We start from the raw sequence: 19,713 nt of genomic DNA, 5'->3' as shown, positions 1-19,713 counted from the left end.
CTTTGCCGAGATAATCCATCCCACCTCACAGGTGTGGCATATCAAGATGCTGATTAGACAGCATGATTATTGCACAGGTGTGCCTTAGGCTGGCCACAATAAAAGGCCACTCTGAAACGTGCAGTTTTGCTTTATTGGGGGGGTCTGGGGGGGTCCGAAAACCAGTCAGTATCTGGTGTGACCACCATTTGCCTCACGCAGTGCAACAGATCTCCTTCGCATAGAGTTGATCAGGTTGTTGATTGTGGCCTGTGGAATGTTGGTCCACTCCTCTTCAATGGCTGTGCCAAGTTGCTGGATATTGGCATGAACTGGAACACGCTGTCGTATACGCCGATCCAGAGCATCCCAAACATGCTCAATGGGTGACATGTCCGGTGAGTATGCTGGCCATGCAAGAACTGGGATGTTTTCAGCCTCCAGGAATTGTGTACAGATCCTTGCAACATGGGGCCGTGCATTATCATGCTGCAACATGAGGTGATGGTCGTGGATGAATGGCACAACAATGGGCCTCAGGATCTCGTCACGGTATCTCTGTGCATTCACAATGCCATCAATAAAATGCACCTGTGTTCGTCGTCCATAACATACGCCTGCCCATACCATAACCCCACCACCACCATGGGCCACTCGATTCACAACATTGACATCAGAAAACCGCTCACCCACACGACGCCACACACGCTGTTTGCCATCTGCCCTGAACAGTGAAAACCGGGATTAATCCGTGAAGAGAACACCTCTCCAACGTGCCAGACGCCATCGAATGTGAGCATTTGCCCACTCAAGTCGGTTACGACGACGAACCGGAGTCAGGTCGAGACCCCGATGAGGACGACGAGCATGCAGATGAGCTTCCCTGAGACGGTTTCTGACAGTTTGTGCAGAAATTATTTGGTTATGCAAAGCGATTGTTGCAGCAGCTGTCCGAGTGGCTGGTCTCAGACGATCTTGGAGGTGAACATGCTGGATGTGGAGGTCCTGGGCTGGTGTGGTTACACGTGGTCTGTGGTTGTGAGGCCGGTTGGATGTACTGCCAAATTATCTGAAACGCCGTTGGAGATGGCTTATGGTAGAGAAATGAACATTCAATTCACGGGCAACAGCTCTGGTGGACATTCCTGCTGTCAGCATGCCAATTGCACGCTCCCTCAAAACTTGCGACATCTGTGGCATTGTGCTGTGTGATAAAACTGAACATTTTAGAGTGGCCTTTTATTGTGGCCAGCCTAAGGCACACCTGTGCAATAATCATGCTGTCTAATCAGCATCTTGATATGCCACACCTGTGAGGTGAGATGGATTATCTCGGCAAAGGAGAAGTGCTCACTATCACAGATTTTTTCAGATTTGTGAACAATATTTGAGAGAAATGGTTATTTTGTGTATATAGAAAATGTTTTAGATCTTTGAGTTCATCTCATGAAAAATGGGAGCAAAAACAAAAGTGTTGCATTTATATTTTTGTTCAGTGTATATGTATATATATATATATACACTTTTTAAATGAAACCCATTATTATTATTATTATGTTTCTACAATTGTACACCAATAAAGCATGGAGCGAAAGGGAGAGAGAAAGAGAGGTGGACAGCAAATTAGATTAAGAGAGAGAGAGAGACTTCAATAAAGATAGAGCGTATATCACCCAGACTGAGGGGACTGAATAAGCTGAGTGTTGCAATTCTCAGCCGGAAGGCGTGTGTGTGTGTGTGTGTGTGTGTGTGTGTGTGTGTGTGTGTGTGTGTGTGTGTGTGTGTGTGTGTGTGTGTGTGTGTGTGTGTGTGTGTGTGGAGTGAGAGAGAGGAGGGGATAAAGAGAGAGAGGAGGAGGGTGAAACAGGTGGGGAAACAGGCAGAGAGAGAGGCATGCAGTCTAAAGGAGAGAGGAGAGGACAGCGACGAGCGTCTTCCTTCCCCTCGGCCCCCTCTCTGCTCTTTGCTCCATCTCCCCTCCACCCGTCCGTCCTAGCGTCCCGTCTCTGTCGGTACATGCCTTATCCGGAGGAGGATGCTGAAGTTCCGTGTGGACAGGAGAGCCAGGTATGTAAAGGACGAGGACGGGACTGAAACGCAGGGCTGGATTTAGGACAAGACGAGGTAGAGAGGGGAGGAGGAGGGAAGGAGGAGGGGAGGATGATGGGAGGATGATGGAGGAGTGGACAGTCAGGAGCTTTGAGGTCAGAGAGTACTGCAATGCAGTGCCAGGCAGGAAACACAGGAAACCATACGCTGTTATACTGTATAGAGTAGTGTGTGTGTGTGTGTGTGTGTGTGTGTGTGTGTGTGTGTGTGTGTGTGTGTGTGTGTGTGTGTGTGTGTGTGTGTGTGTGTGTGTGTGTGTGTAAACCATGTGACACAGTGTGGTGGTGTATGTGTGGTGCAGTGTTCTGTTTGTGCCTGAGTGTCACGGGTCACAAACACTCAGTGTGTCAGATTACGGTGATGCAGTAATGGTGAAATAGATCAAATTAACCAGGTCTGAAAATATGTATCATACATTGGTTATTCAGAAAGATGTAAAACCATGTGAATCATTTAGCTAAAGATTAGCATGAAGGACTAATCTAGACAGTTTTTTTCCAAACAAGTGGCTGTGGGGTAGGTTGAGCCAGTGGTTCAGATCACATGATCCAGTAGGTCAGCTAAGGGTAACTGGTCTTGTGTAGCTAAAAACTGTATCTTGATAGAATGAATTCTACTCTATTTGGTCTGGATTGGTTCAATCATCAAGGCCCGCCACCATCTTTCCTGCCGTATGCCTGGCAGGAGTTATTTGACAATCTGGTTAAAGTGATAGACAGATGAGAGAATAACCATATTTGATAACATGAATAACTATCACTGACTATCCCATATCAATCAGCAAAGTATATTGTTTAGTTCATTCTGATTCTGATCTGGCTCTTTCAGGTTTGTTTTACTGACATGAATTACCTCTAGGGCTGAACGATATATCGTGTCATGGCGATAACCGCGATATGCGCATGGGCGATATTCACACCGCAGGGACGTGCGGTTTTATTAATTTTTTTTTAAAAATGCTAATGCACTTTAGCACAAAATTCAAAATAAAGATACCCTTATTACTTATCGAAACTGCACTTACAATATATTCGATTAAAGCTGAGACTACACAGATTATTTAAGTATAGTATCATCACTAAGCGATCCGATCTCGCGACAGGGGAAGCAAACACAGACATCACAACCTTTACGGAGCTTTTACGGGAGATCGTCTCACCGTAGCTGTCAATCTGATCAAAAGACGTGTGCAATGGCATTAAAACGAGAAAAAACGCGGCTGAATCGGTTAATCCATAGGTTAATAATATATCTGTGGCTTTGAAGCAATTGTTTATAATCCATAATTCCATTTTTATGTAAAAATCGGAGCACAAAAGTTAGCTGCTAATGGTAGCCACCAGAGTGTATGCAGCTTCCGGTTTTGGCTACGCGTCACTCTCACTAATTATTTGTTCATGTGTGTAGAACTTCCCCTTGATTCCATTGGCTCTAGCGATTATAAAGAGATTGTATTCGTCAAAATCAACCAAGGGGGGCCAGAGATATGGAAAATCCACCCAAATGACCCCAGAAGTGTTTTTTGTGTGCTAAATCTCTCTAAAAAGGTCAAATGTCACTTGTTTTACATCAATATTGATACAGGGTATTTATTATATGTTGTACTTTGGATTCCTAAAGCTTTTAGTCTACTAACCCATCATCCAAGAGTAGTTTTCACTATAAGTAAAAAATAATTTTTGGACGGACACTATAATTTACAATTTTTTACTATGTTCAATCTGAATTTTCTTTAAAATAAAAAATATGTATATAGATTCTGACTTTTCTACATCCAACTCACAGGTTTATCATTACTTTTAGAGAAAAGATTATTAATGTAACCCTTTTAGAAGGGAATATATGGTCATTTGTTCTGGGAATGTCATTTTCGAGCCTGAGACCTGAAAAACAGGCTCAGTGCTTAAGTAGGTGAATTAACTCAAACACGTCATGTTACAATTATTTTGCTGCTTGCTACAAAAGGAAAACTTGCTTGGCTCTCATGTCAGGGGTACCTGAGTGAGTGACATGCAGGCTTTGCATGCACAGCAAACCACCAATCACAATCATTCTTGATCAGATCACAGCAGGCCCCGCCCCGCTAGTTTGCAGACCATCAAAACACCGGTAAAAAATGAGCGAGGCACAGGAGGACAATACCTTCATCCGGTTAAATATAGTTAAAAAAATCGCAATATATATCGCAGGGGGAAGAAAATCGCAATGTCAGTTTTTTTCAATATCGTGCAGCCCTAATTCCCTCCAAACATGATTTATAATGCTGACGAAACAGGTGTCACTACAGTGCAGACACCAAAGCAGGAAGTGGCAGAGAAAGTATGATTTCATTTTTAACTTATGCTGAGGTTTAAACTTGATTTAATTAATTTGATCAATTTACCCCGAGATGGCTCAATTCAGACCTTGACTTGGATCAACTTACCCCTAGATGGGGCAAATTAAGCCACAAGACCACTTTTTCTTAGAAGATATATTTTCATGGCCCCTTGTGTGGCTCGGATCAGATACCATACTGATAGGTGGACCTCCTGGACTCTGCCGAGGTGCCTTTGAGCAAGGCACCGGACCCCGCTGAACATAGCACATGACAGATGTTCAGAAGAAGCTTTCGTTCAGCTTACTTCGATAACCAACCATATTACTGCAGCTCGTCAGAAAGGAGTGTTCTGAAGCATAGACATGCTGTTTCTACCTCTGTTCATGTTTACACTGAATTATTCATGAATTTAAATCATGAATAAATATCTATATAAATGTATTTAGTTATCTGATAGTACTTGCTTCTAATGAGAGCCTTGAATATGAAATGTATTCTTTGACAGAACAGAACAGCCCCCACACCCGGTGGAAGAGAGCTACATCGGAAACATGTTCCTTTGAGTGACTGAGTTTGAGTAGAGGACACCTGGGAACCGCTTCAGTTGAACAGCCAAACTAGCTGTGCAGTCGGCAATGGAAAGTCTAATTATTATAAGCAGACTCTAATTTTTATTTTCCTAAACCCAACCAAGTACTTTTGTGAGATAAACCTCACCAAGTGCTTTTGTTGCATATAAAACCAAAAACTAAGCAAACCGTATTTGGAAGTTTATTTTGAAAAGACTATATACATGTGCAGCATAGCAGAGCCTAAAAGGTAATGATGGTTCCGTCAGGGATCTAACCCCCTAATCCCACCAGGAGCGTCTGCGGCGTTTTTAGCGATCGCGGCGTTTTTAGCGATCGCGGCCACTCTAGTCAATGGGTGCTATTCCACCAGACCCGCTTAGCCACGCTGCGCCGCGGCTCGAAGCGTCCCAGAAGCTCCTCGCCGCAAGGAATTTCTAAAATATAGGATGAATCCTATTTTTGACGCAGCGCAGCGGGTCTGGTGGAATACTGCGAGGCTGCACACACGACGCTCCGCTTCCGCAACGTTTTGAAACGCGCCTGGTGGGTTATGACGCAGGAGGAGGTCGCAGCGCGGCGCAGCCGCAGTGCAGACGCTTCCGGTGGGATCAGGGGGTAACAGCCTGTTTATCTCTAGCACAGGGTCTACCATGTCTTTGCTGAGGTGGCCAACCTGGGGCACAGAACTGTAAAATGATAAACCAGATCCAGACAGGGGCGTTGCTTGGATCTTGGAACATCGGGGGCTTAGCCCAACCCGACCTTTGTACATTCAAAAATATATACTGTATATATCAATAGTATCCACTAATATGATGTGTGAACATGTTTTATGTGGGGGATTCAAATCAAATCATGTTTTATTTATATAGCACATTTAAAAAGGATTTTTGGTCGAGCCATAGTGCTGTACAAGCAATAAAAACACTTAGCAAAACAGAAGACAATAATTTACAACAGCAAATATAAATATAAAACCAGGCCAGAGAGAAGAAGTGAGTCTTTAGTGTAGATTTAAAAACCCCTAGGGTCTGGACCGACCGCACATGGAGGGGCAGAGTGTTCCAGAGCCTATGGCCAGCTGCAGCTGGTCAGCCGACCTTAAGGCTCTGGCTGGGGTGTAGCGATGGAGGAGTTCTGCTATATAGGCAGGAGCCAGCCCATGTAGTGCTTTAAAAACAAATACAAGGAGTTTAAAATCAATTCTGAACCGAATTGGAAGCCAGTGCAATGAGGCCGAGGTCAATTATTTGTATAACTATAATAATTATATAAAGGTGTGCCTTGGAAATATTTGTTTACCCAAATGATGATCAAACTGATTGAGATGCACTGAGATAACTTAGACTAAAGTTAACTGTCTAAACCCTCAGAGTCCTTTACCTTAAAAGTTGAACTTTTCTCAACTTTCGAAGAGAGCAACGGAGGCAAAGCGACGCAAAGCTTGACGTCACCACATTCAAAGTGAATGGGAACGCACGCACCGGAACCGTGTGGACGTACCGTTCCTCTCACTCGATCGTGCACTCACAGAAAATGCGCTCGTGCCAGACACACAAACACACACACAAACAGAGCCGAGCTTGAATGACACACATAGACCCAAAAGTACTTGTACTACTTTATCATATATATTTTTTCTATAGCCCAGGCCAAACAACGCCAATGGATCCAGATATGAAAAATAACACTAGATACCTCCATAAAATGATGTTTTTCGTTAAAATAACTGCTGCTACTTCTTGTTGAATAACCACATCACGTTCCAGGGGGGCCAATTAGGTTATGGGGGTGGCCCCACCCCTGCTCTAACAGTCTGATGAGCTCTTTGTCGTGAAGCACACACACGCTAGAGGCTTCTCAATACTAAAATGTCCCCTCCTCGACTCCTCGGTCCTCCGGTAGTGACCCGGAAATGAATTTCAGCGCGCCATTTTGAAGGACGTCTCATTTCTCTAAATGCACACTGAGGACCGAGGATCGAGCGTCGAGGAGGCTCTCTGGAGGAGCTATAACCGAGGATACACTGATGGTTCCTCCACGGCTCCTCCACGGATGCATTTCCGGGAACGGTGGAGGCGTGACGCACGGCCTGACTTATCTCAGCCAATGACAGCTCTGCATGCATCCCCTGGATATTATTTTAGAAACTGCTCTCATCGCGTCGTGATGTTTCCAGTGAGAACAGCTGTGAGGTCCGTGCAGAAAGCAGAGCAGTGTGTATAATATATATCACTCAGTATAACAGGCCTACTCTCTTTATTTGCTTTAGTTTAGTAGATATCTACAAACAAAGAGTCGATATTTTTCTAAGACCATTGCTTCACATAATAAAATACACAACGGCTTATGCTTTAGGAGCTGTAGGTGTGTGTGGTACAGTGTGTAGGTGTGTGTTGTACAGTGCGTAAATGCGACGGACAGACGGGTCTCAGTTGGTTTGGTGTCCTCTGCTTACTTTTAATACTTGTAAATACAACTTTTGGCCCGTAATTTCAATTCCCCATTTCAGCAACCAGAGAGAGGGGGGGATTTATCCAGTCTCTGATTGTGTTACGTTATTATGAGAGTGCTCTCATACTTTAAATTGTATATATTTATATAAATATATTTGTGTGTGTGTGTCCGCATCTGTAGCCTGTTATTGTTTCATTATACCGCACTCTCAATGAATTCAAAGTAAATATGTGGGGGAACAATGTTCAGCTGATCTAACAGAGATACAGCGCTATGACAAAACACTCGACAGCTGATGCAGCTGTTGCCACGTAATAATGAACGGACGTCTCTTTAAAATGACCGCTCAGAGGAGAGGAGTTCTCATTTCTTTAAACGTCTGCTGCTTCCCCTCCTCGGTTCCCCTCCTATCTCCTGGAGGGGAGTCGAGGAGGGGAAATGTGAGCATTGAGAAGCCTCTGCTGTCTTGCTGTCTGCTTATCCTGTTCAAGAGCTCCTTCTATGTAGGTTTGTAGGTTATCTTTGAGCAGGAGGGCCCTATCCTGCACGCGCACGCACGCACGCACGCACGCACACTTCAGGGGACATTTGTTACAACCCGGCTCCTGGGCTGCAACAAAAAGCAGGGAGGCGAGACGAGAGGTACGAATATACGTTTATTTGCTAAACACGTCAACTAAATGGACACCAGCAACAGGTCCCCAAAGCTGGCGCAGAGAGAGTGCCCAGAGGAGTGAGAGCGACGTAACCTGCTGGGCTCCTCCTATATTCTGTTTGATTCAGGTGTAGCTCATCCGGCAGGTGCGCCTCATCAGACAGCTGCAGCTGGAACCTGCAATCACACACAAAACACACACACAACCAGAAGGCACCCCACGCGGTGTGGAGGGGTCGTCACACATTGCATTGACTTACATGCATTTCCTGGAGACTTATCCTAACGTTAACCATAACCAACACATGCCTAACCCTAACCCTCCTCTGGCGAAGCCTATCGGTGCAACACACTCTCACTCCATAATCGTCCAGGAGCGACGTTTGGTCAGTGTCCGTGGCGTGCAGTTGTGACGCTCCTAGGCTCCTTCAGCTTCATAAAGGGACGCAAATAGCTTTCAACTGATTGCAATGTATTCCCATCTGCGGTGGGATTTGACGCTCATGGAAGCACGGCATTCGTTTGTGTCGGCTGCCCTTAAAGGCAATGTGAGCGTCCATTCTCATTGGATAACGGAGAATTGTACACCCGGAAGTAAGTATTCCCCTTACTGTCGATTGATTTTACAGTGATATCTGCACTACTCATCGACTAAAAAACACCAGATTATCCTTGTTAATTACACAACATTGATTGGTTTAAATTGTGTGCAATGCTTTTGTATTTTTCCCCTTCGATTCGGAGAAACAAATATTTTTGCGGAGTAAAGGATGGCAGAAGACACTACACTACCCAGAATCCCCAGCTATCGTTTGGACTACACCATGTGCTCTGTTTGACAAACCCTGTGATAGTCCTCAAGCTCTGTGATTGGAGAGTGTGCTCCGAGGGTTACGCTGAGCGTCGAATAGCACTTGAAATGGGATGGAACCACGGCAGACTGTCCAAAACTAGATTTGAACGGGTCCACCGCGTCCCCCCTCCCCCACCCAGTCCCGTCCCCAGAACTACACATGCTGGCTATTGTGTTTCGCAACATGTTCTCTATCTATGGCACGTCTCTACTGGGAGTTGTAGTTTTAAAAGACGTTTTCGTATTTCCCATAATAAGAAGTTGCCGGTATTAAACTGTGTACATCCCTGGAGGTTTAGGGGATAGGAACACTCAAATTTAAAACATATAATTAATAAATGGGTGAAAATGGCTTGTGCCCATAATGGGCAGCATTAATATATATACCCACATGCCAGCTAAGGTCAGAAGAGCTTTATTTAACAGCTGGTCTTATGTTTGTGACCCCTTCTGTTGTTCATTGATAACATTACATTACATTAATTGATAAGCCTGAAACATGCACTTGTCAAGGTTCAGAGGCAAATTTTGCAAATATGGCAGTAGCCATCGATCAGCTTAAGATAAGATATACTTTATTGATCCCAAGTTGGAACATTTGCGTTACATCAGCATGTGTAACAGTTGTAAATATGCAGTGGTGTTTATTTGTAAATCATTTAGTATAATGACACACATTCTGGGTTTTATATTTAACAATTCTGTGTTCTTTATTTATTGATTGTTCAATACCTGACAAGGCCGGAGATGAAATATCTACATACATCTTATAAGAGTATAATACATTATGTATAATATCAGTTAAAATAAGTGCTTCAACATAGTTAACATTGCTGGAGGTATGCACACATATTGATAGATGTCTTGTAATGCACTATTGAGGAACCTGCGACCCAAGTTTTTCATTCAATGCATAACTACACCATAGTTGTGTAGGCCTATATGATATGTCAATAAACCTTAGAAAATCTTGAAAGGGATGTGCAAAATAGTCATTATATACAGTCTTTAATTAACTATTAGTAGAGAATAACGAGTAATGAATATACTTTATAGGGATCCTATTAATATCTAATAATAAAAATAATGAAATTCAATAACATGCTTTAACCACTAGGTGTCCCTTTATATCAGCTGTGCACCTTTATGGTGTAAATACAGCCTTTCTACCAATTGGATCAAATATAAAAGTCAGCCGAATTAGTGTTGATACTGCAAGGAGACGTATTGTGTGAAAATAAATGTAAGATGTTGTTTAATGGCTGATATATTTATAATCCACGTCACGTTTTCAGTTCCTCATGTTTGTCTAGAAGTCTTCTCATCAGGGCTCTATAAATACAAAAACATCCAAGATGGTCGCAGCGTGAGTAAGCGCATCTCAAGCTTGTCTGTTTGTTGCTGTTAAATTAGCTCTTTAATGCTCATATCATTGATCCACATGATCTGAACCCATGATCATTTGAATAACATAGCTAAGTGGCTCACTACGGTCTCTGGATTATTGTATTTTTTGCATTTGCAAATATGGAGGGAAACATGTCTCTGCAAACTTTGTGGGACGCGATTCAGCAAATCAAGACCGACATGCTGACTCACATTGACTCAAAAATGGATCCCATTCAAAGTAGCTTGAGCAGGATACACAATTCCCTGTCTAGTCTGGGAGACCAGGTCAATTTGTTGGAGCAGCGTGTCGGGGCTAATGAGGACAATGTACACGAGTGTGTCGCTCGAGTCAAGCAGCTTGAGAAAGACAACTCCTTCCTAATGTCTAAAGTTGATGACTTGGAGAACCGGAGCCGACGTTCTAACCTTCGCTTCGTAGGAATCCAGGAGTCCGCTGAAGGCAGTGACATTATCGGCTTCATGTCTCGGCTCATCCCGCAGCTCCTGGGGCCAGATGCCTTCCCTACCCTGCCGATCATTGAGAGGGCACACCGCTCACCGACTGCAAGGCAAAACTCCCGTGCCAGCATGATTGAGCTGCTGAACTTCCAGGACAAAGTGAAAATCCTTCGTCTTGCCAGGGAGAAAAAGTCTCTGGACTACAACGGGAAACACATCAGCATTTATCCCGATTTCAGTCCCGAGCTTACCAGAAGACGCCGGAGCTTCGATCCAGTCAAACGCAAGCTCCGTGAACTCAACTTGAAGTACTTTCTCCTCTACCCGTGCACCCTCTGCGTTGTTGTTGATGGCACACAACAACGCTTCTCTACCCACAAAGACACGGAGGCAGTCTTCATGTCTACCTCAAACTCTCCTGGGTGACGAACATCCCTAGAGATGAGGCTGCTGCTAATGGTAGCATGTTGATCCACTTCGATGGTGCAGCTAAGTGACTTTCTCCTCGGTTTCCTCTCTTCTCTTCTCTTGTTCTTTATCTTTCTCATCTTCTCTAAAAACAGAGACCTGTTCGCGTGACGTGTCATGACTGCTGAGATGTTGTTGACACTCTCTTTTGTGTTTATTATAACTTAATATAACAGGTAGGCACCCGCCTGGCTCTTTCAGTTGTGTTGTTTGTTTACATTTTACAGTGACGTTGACGTCACTTCTTCTTTGGCACGTTAGAGCCCACTACTACTATTGCAATAATGCCCTGAGTGGCTGTTATTGTTAAATAATGTTTGTGTTCGTTCGGATGAATTTCTTTGAGCTATGACTTCTTTATCCTCTTCGTAATGCAGACTAAGCTCTGTGTAATTATGTATTATGTTTAAGTTTATTAATGGTAATGCTCTGGGATTTGGTGTCCAGGGCTGCTGGGCCTTCTTAAAGGTTGTTTTGTGTTTTTCTGTATTTTTCTTTTTGTCTTTGAATGTTTTGTATGTCTGTTTTACATTAATGGTTGAATCTAGCAATCTTTACAATCATGAATCGCATGTATGCGTAACAAGTGACAGGAACATTATTTGCTATTATTTCCAGACTGGATGAATTAAGGGGTATAAAAATCATTCATTTGAATATCAGGAGCCTATTGCCCAAAAATGATTTACTTCGGATATGGGTTGTTCTACATAAACCTAAAATCATCACACTCTCTGAAACTTGGCTTAATAGTAACATTTCCGATAGTGAACTACAAATCACAAATTATTTGCTTTACAGATCCGATAGATGCAGCAGGGGTGGAGGTGTGGCTATTTATGTCTCCTCTGACCTTGTGACTGAGCTAATGGCTACTTCTATAGAGCCTCTACATTTTGAATGCATTTTTCTTAAAATTATTTTTCATGAAAATAAATGCTTAACTATTGGTAGCATCTATAGGCCACCTTCTTCACCTGCAGAGTCTTTTAACCATATAATTGACACTATCAACTCCATTTCCTGCGGAATTGAAATAATCTTGCTTGGTGATTTCAACAAAAATTGGTTGGATAAATCATCTGATAGAGAGAAAACACTTTTCAGTAGTGTAAATGTTAAACAGCTAATTAATGAGCCAACTCGTATCACTCTTAGAACCCAATCTCTAGTTGACTGGATACTGGTGTCACATCCTGACAGAATCTTAAAAGCTGGTGTCATGTCGGATTGCTTCAATGATCATTCAATTGTTTATTGCGTATGTAAAATCTAATTAATTAAACTACCTCCAAATCTAGTCAAAATCAGACAATATAAAAAATTGAATGTTGATTTATTTATTAATGATGTTGTTGCCCTTAATTGGGACAGATTTCAACTAATACCTTTTGTACAAGATGCTTGGGATTTTCTGCATAAAGAGCTCACTGATGTCATGAACAAACATGCGCCTGTGAGAAAGGTTAAGGTCAAAGGTCAACATCTCCCTTGGATCAATTCTGAACTCATCAGTCTCTTTAGGGAAAGGGATAAAGCATGGTCGATATATCGTCATTCAAGAACTATAGCCGATTGGGAAGTATACAGGCATCTCCGAAATCTGAGTAAAACCAAAACCCGAAATGCTAAATCCAACTACTATAAAGAATCTCTCAAATCGGACTTTAAGAATCCCAAGCAATTTTGGACTAAAATTAAATCTATTAAAAATAAATCAGGTAAACATTCTATTAATAAAATAAGAACTGCTGATACAATAATTCATGACCCATTATCCATTGCCCAAATATTTAATCAGCATTTCGCTAATGTATGTTCCACACTACTATCTGACTCCTATTTGACGACTGGTATTTCTAATAGTAACTCATACTGCAACAGTTCTTTTTCTTTTAAGAACATTCTACCACACGAAGTTCATAATGCTATCACAGAATTAAAAGTGGATGGCAGTGCAGGACTCGATGGTATAGAAAACAGGTTAATAAAACTGGCGTCCCATATTCTCATGTACCCACTTGCTGATTTGTTCAACCTGTCTTTGTCCACCTGTGAGTTGCCGACTATTTGGAAATGTGCACGCATCATTCCACTGCATAAAGGTGGTGATTTACTTGATACAAATAATTATAGACCAATCTCTATAATCTGCTCTATTTCCAAAGTTTTGGAGAAAATAATTTATAATCAACTGTCACATTATCTCAATACTTATAATATTTTATCTCCGGTTCAATCTGGTTTCAGGCCTATTCACTCCACAACAACTGCCCTACTTACATTTACGAATGACTTGTACTCTGCTGCAGATGATGGTGAACTCACAGGTGCCATTTTTATTGACTTGACAAAAGCCTTTGATTTCGTTGATCGATATCTGCTCTTGGATAAACTTCACGGCATTGGCCTTTCTAATAATACAGTGTTATGGTTTAACTCGTACCTTCACAGTAGAAAGCAATGTGTGGTTGTTAATGGAAAACAGTCTGACCTGTTGATCCAACAAAAGGGTGTACCCCAAGGATCAACTCTGGGCCCACTTCTGTTCTCTATTTACATAAATGATTTATCTTCTTGTCTCATTAATTGTTGTACTCACCGTTATGCTGATGACACTGTTATATATACAACCAAATCAGATTTTTCACAAATTCAGATCTCTCTTCAATCGGATTTTAATATCTTACAGGACTGGCTATCACACAATAAACTACTGCTTAACAAATCAAAATCTTATACCATGGTCTTTGGTACCAGGCAGAAGCTCAAATCCAGACCTAATGTAGTAATAACATGTAAGGATGGCACTTCTCTGCATAAAGTTGATAGCTTTAAATATCTTGGTGTATGGCTAGACTCTGAACTTTCATTTAAACTACATATAAAGCATGTAATACAAAAAGTCAATTACGGAATCTGTGTTTTACACCGCTCTCGCAATTGTTTTACGCTCAGTGTCTGAAAGAGAATTGCTTCTCAACTTATTCTTCCGATTATGGACTATTGTGATGTCTACCAAAATGCACATAAATCAGATCTTGCTCCACTCAACATAGCCTACAATAGACTATGCAGATTTGTTCTTGGTTGTCCTTTTCGTACACATCACTGCACAATGTATAACCAACTTAAATGGCCTTCTTTAAATGTAAGAAGACACACGCATTGGCTTCAGCTGATATTTAAATGCATTTATCTTAACTATCCCCCTTATTTAAAGCAGTATTTTGTACCCTACTCACCATATCATCATGTTAGACATTCTGTTCAGATTTATTTCTCTGTCCCCTCTGCAAAAAAATTGATTGGCAGAAGAGCGTTCATGTTCAAAGCCCCAACTGACTGGAATACTTTACCTGCTGCCATTAGATCTCTTGCATCATTGGGTTTATTTAAACATGCATTATCATCTCACTTTCAACTGGTCTGTACTTGTTATTAATGAAACTGATATTGATGAAACTGATTTGCTTGACTGTCTCAAATTGTAAAGATTGTATGCATTGCTTGAATTTTACTTAACAGACTGTATGTGGTTTGTCTTGTGTGTCATGTTCTGCATTTTGTCTTTTTGTTTATGTATGTCTGTAAGTTGTTGCTATTGTCGGGACCCCCTTGAAAACAAGATGGTGCATCTCAAGGGGTTTATCCCAATGAATACAAATTTCTATATATATACAGAACTACGGCAGATATGTAATATTTAATGCAGCCGAACCGTGTATTACAACGCCGTTATGTGATGACTTTCAAAGAGAAAAGCAAGCACACTCGGAATAAAGTATTATTTTATTTTTTTTAAATGTTTTCGGTCTGTTTCCGGTATTTGTTAATAACGATGTGCTGTGAGATGTGAGACTGGAATTGCACAGGGGGAAATAACGTATCTTTAGATGCGGATTTTGTTACTAAAAATACGCAAACTAATACGTTTGCGCTGTGGACCAACACTATACATTGACGGGGAAGGGGGTAGCAATAAAGATAACACCATTAAACAGTTACACAACATAACAGAAATAATATCGATAGCAGCGTCCCTAGCAACCACCTTGGTAACAATGAAAACGTTCTATGGACTGAAGTAATCTTCATAATAACTATCAAACTAAAGATCATGTACATCCACTGCACACATAATCTGAAATAACAACTCATATTTCTCGCATCAAAGAAGGTCAGACCTCAGACCCCGCCGCCAAAGGAATCAATCCGACATTACATCCGACCAGCAACTAGCCTTGAAGTCCTTATCTGCCAAATATGAAATTATTATCAAACCTGCAGATAAGGGCGGACAGATAGTGATCCAGGACAGAACCAACTATATCCTCGAAGCAACCCGTCAATTAAACAACCCCATCTACTACCAACCACTAGCTCAACCCCTTTATTTTGAAATACGCAGCATTATTAAAACCTTAGTTAATCAGAAGAAAACCAAACGCCTTATAACACCTAAACAAGCACTTTACCTCCTCTGTCCCAGACTTTTTTACCTCCTTTCAAAAATTCATAAACCCTCCGCTAGTTGGTCGGTCCCCTATTTAGTACCTCCAGGAAGACCCATCGTTAGCGATTGTGGCTCCAAATCCTACCAACTAGCGGAATTCATCGATCACTATATCAACCCCCTTTCCCATAACCACCCCAACTACATTAAAGATACCTTCACCTTTGTTAAAAAATGTAAACCCCTTTCTGTTCCCTCGCACACCTTTATTTTTTCCATAGACGTGGACTCTTTGTACACCAACATTTCTACCCCCCTTGGTCTAGACACCGTAAAAAAAGGAGCAAATACTAAAGCTGACAGGCAATGCATCTCATACCAAACATATACAGTAAGAAAATGTAAACTGTATGAACATAATTTCACACACTGCCTGTTTACACTGTTGTGGTTATGTTTCAGTGATGTTATTGTTATGACTGTGTGTTAGAAAGCATATTGCCACCAATTAAAAACAAAAAGCAGGTTCCCAAAAACCAACAGGGACTTCAGACATCAACAGCTCCAGGTCCGTCACCAGAACAAATCTACAGACGGCTCTGCATCAGCCAAACAGCACGCTGCACCCTCGCTGCGAGGGGGACCCAAGTTCCCATCAGCAAAAACACGTGGGTTTGCTATCCTGGCTTCAAAATGGTGGAATGAGCTCCCCATTGACATCAGGACAGCAGAAAGCTTACACATCTTCCGGGGGAGACTGAAAACTCATCTCTTTCGACTCCACTTCAAGCGATAGAACTATTAACAAAGCACTTTTATGCTAATAAAGGACTGGCTTATCTAAAGCCAGTTGAGTAGCACTTGAAATGTTTTGCTCTATGAAACCTGATGTACTTATATGATTCTGTTTTCTTCAAGGTTGTATCTTGTTGGTCGAACGCACTTATTGTAAGTCGCTTTGGATAAAAGCGTCAGCTAAATGCAATGTAATGTAATTTAAATGGGAGGGCCCTCAAAACCGCCATGTGCTGGGGCACAATATAGACAGGGTTGGGAGGGTTACTTTGTAAATGTAATTAGTGGCTGAATACTGAATACATCGCTCTGAAAGTAATCCGAATCCGAATACAGTTACGTGTCTTAAAAACGTATTCAGATTACTTTTGGAATACTTTATTTTTCCATCACAGATGGTATGTTTTGGTGAACAGGAGACATAAAAAGCAGAAGGAAACTGAACGTGTTTTTACTGTTTTAATGGCTTATCAAGAGCACAACTGAAACATCACATCTGAAACGATGTAATAACATAATACACTTTTTTGGGATGCAGCTTGGGATGTGAGGAGTGAGGGACATTGCTTAGAAAGGGTGTTTCGCTTTCTGTTCAGCCAGTGTTGGCAGGCTGTGTAGGGGCAGGACATAATGTAATTATAGGAAAACTTAATAAAAAAACAAAAACATTTGATTTCAGGTGTCGATTTCACTCTAATGCAGCGACGTGCAGTCAGGGGAGGCAGGAGAGGCAGAGCCTCACTTGTCATACTCCAATGTAACGGGAAAAAAACTAAAGAAAAAAAAGAAATAATAATCAAATGTCTGCACTGATCTGTGTTGTAAATGTGATTTCTGTATGATTCCAATCGCTTTTTATCGTCAAAATGTGCAGAGCTCCGCTACAACTACATGGGAGCGATGAGAAGTGAGGCAGGGACGAGCTCTGCTTCACGTAACCCCACATAAACTGGCTGGAGCGCGGGCACTAATGTAGTGCGTGCGCTTATTTTGTGCCCGCGCTCCAGCCAGTTTCTGTGGGGTCAGGTGATGCTTTAGCCTCAAACTTGCAACCGCTGACCACAGCAGCAAATGTATTTACATAATACAGTGCGACACCACATTGCAGATGCGTAATGCGGTTGCTGGCCAAATAACAGTACCTGTTGGTGCGCTGCTAGGTACAATAGCGCGGAGGAGGAGGAGGAGGAGGAGGAGGAGGAGGAGGAGGAGGAGGAGGAGAGGAGGAGGAGGAGGAGGAGGAGGAGGAGGAGGAGGAGGAGGAGGAGGAGGAGGAGGATTTAGGATGCCCATGTCTTTGCATTATACATACTTTATGTAGTACGACCATTGAATGTTTAAAGTAAATTGCTGTCATCTGAGGCGCCAAACATTATTCCTACTGCAACTGATAGAAGGAATGGTGAACTTAAGACCATGGTTTGGGTAAACTGTAGTTATCTTCACCTGTGTTTGTAATATGGACACATTAAGAAAAGTAATCGCCATATGTCCCCTCTGTGTCCTTCCTCTGTGTGTTTGCAGTCAACATGACCCCAGTGGACCAGCTGGAGCAGCACTGAGCCCCCTCCAGCTGGAAGAGCCCACCTTACACTCCTATCTGCAGTAAGTGACCTTTGAACTGAACTAAACAGCAATAATATGTTCAGCTCCTATCCTGTACACCTACATGCATACACACAATTCTACAAATTATGTAGTTATTACCCCACAAACATGCACTGTGTTATCGAAATAATTGTGTTGTTTGTTAGCACAAACGGAAAGAAAGTAGGTGATCAGTTTTAGAAAAACAACACTTGGCTGGTGCACAGCAGGTTACGTGCACACGCCTCTGGGTGCTGCTGATGTTACTGCATGTATAAGGAAATTATAGGAGGTGAGCAAAGAGAGAATGGAAATGATATGCATTAATACTTGTCAGTAGATCGATATGACCAATCATCCATTACTAACACATGTTTGACCCACATGAACATGACAGCTGTAAACTGGCACCAGCAGGTCACTGTTTTAGTTTGATATTTCACTCTCCTACCCTGGCCTGCATATGGGTGTATTTTGCTGGTTTAATTAGTTACTATATGTCATGTATTGTCATTGAATCCCTTATAAAATGTATTTGGTGTCAATAACATTATGGTGTTAACTAATTTCACCTTTCCCAAAGAGAAAATAAAACAAAGAAAATATGTGGAACCACAGTAATGTTAGTTAATATATAGTATATGTCAACATACTGTACATACATTTAACAAATCAGAGATTGTCCAATCAGAGTTTATCAACAATAACTAAGTTAGACAGAAACGTAGGATTTTTCAACATGCTTGTTGGTTTCATTGGGCTAAAGTAAGAGCTATACTGGGTATACAAAGAGTGTGTGTTTGTCCTGGTAATAATGAACAAACTATACTAGGCATAGAACAGCTGCCTCTAGTGTTCAAGTCTCACATTGTAACAACACAGTCTTTCCATATGTGTGTGTGGCAGCCAAGAGTCTTTATACACACAACCACCAGAGGTCCTTCTCAGGCAAACACAAACATTGAGACAAGTCTGCAGGGTGCTACACATTAGACCTCATTAAACAAGGTCAGATCTGAGTTGTACCAATTGTAATTTTGCAAGTAATTTCTCTGCCATCACACACTGCTCTTGGCAGGCTACTAGACAATAAGTGGTAGAAGTGCACAGCATGCACTGTTGCACTATTAGGAGCTCATGTCTTTGCTCTTCTGTCCAGGCACTGTGATTTGGAAATGAATGGGAAAGTGAATCCTACTGCTGAGAAGATCACTGCCTCCAAAAGGGCCAATATGGTGTCAAACCTGTCCCCAGAAGGCCAGCCTTACACCAGGGTGAGCACACCACAAAGACTCACCCATCCATGGCAGATGGAGTGTTCCAGGAAATACTTCATTTAAACAATGAGAAAAGGTTTTGGGATATCAGCACTACTGCAGCATGCTTTCATGGTAAACATATATACATGTGTGTGGGGGAGCAAGCAGTCTTTGGTTTCATCTGCCTGAGGAAGTAGAGTGATCAAACTCGCCATTGTTGCTTAACGGGTCTTTGCTAAGTAAACAAGTTCTCACATCCTGTTAGACCTGACTTCCCTCATAAAAAGGTTGAGAAAATAATTAAACAATTTATCATTATTCATAACATTGTTTTAAAATGTTTTAACTCCTCAAA

The 19,713-nt window shown here is 41.9% G+C and overlaps 1 protein-coding gene across 1 annotated transcript in view; it reads left to right on the top strand.

Moving 5' to 3' along the window:
- Positions 1 to 1,861: 1,861 nt before the first annotated feature.
- Positions 1,862 to 19,713, top strand: part of LOC117551354 (pleckstrin homology domain-containing family A member 6-like) — a gene marked incomplete at its 3' end in the record, with an annotated part of 73,169 nt that continues 55,317 nt past the window's right edge. Inside the window, 3 exon segments of the mRNA XM_034224203.1 lie at positions 1,862 to 2,046; positions 18,037 to 18,117; positions 19,259 to 19,373. Coding sequence (XP_034080094.1) covers positions 2,015 to 2,046; positions 18,037 to 18,117; positions 19,259 to 19,373 — 228 coding nt within the window.

The sequence above is a fragment of the Gymnodraco acuticeps genome, unplaced genomic scaffold (genome assembly GCF_902827175.1).
Source record: "Gymnodraco acuticeps unplaced genomic scaffold, fGymAcu1.1, whole genome shotgun sequence".
In the NCBI taxonomy this organism is placed as follows: domain Eukaryota; kingdom Metazoa; phylum Chordata; class Actinopteri; order Perciformes; family Bathydraconidae; genus Gymnodraco; species Gymnodraco acuticeps.
The sequence above is the reverse complement of the archived record's forward strand: the minus strand, read 5'-3'. Positions and strand labels throughout refer to the sequence as shown.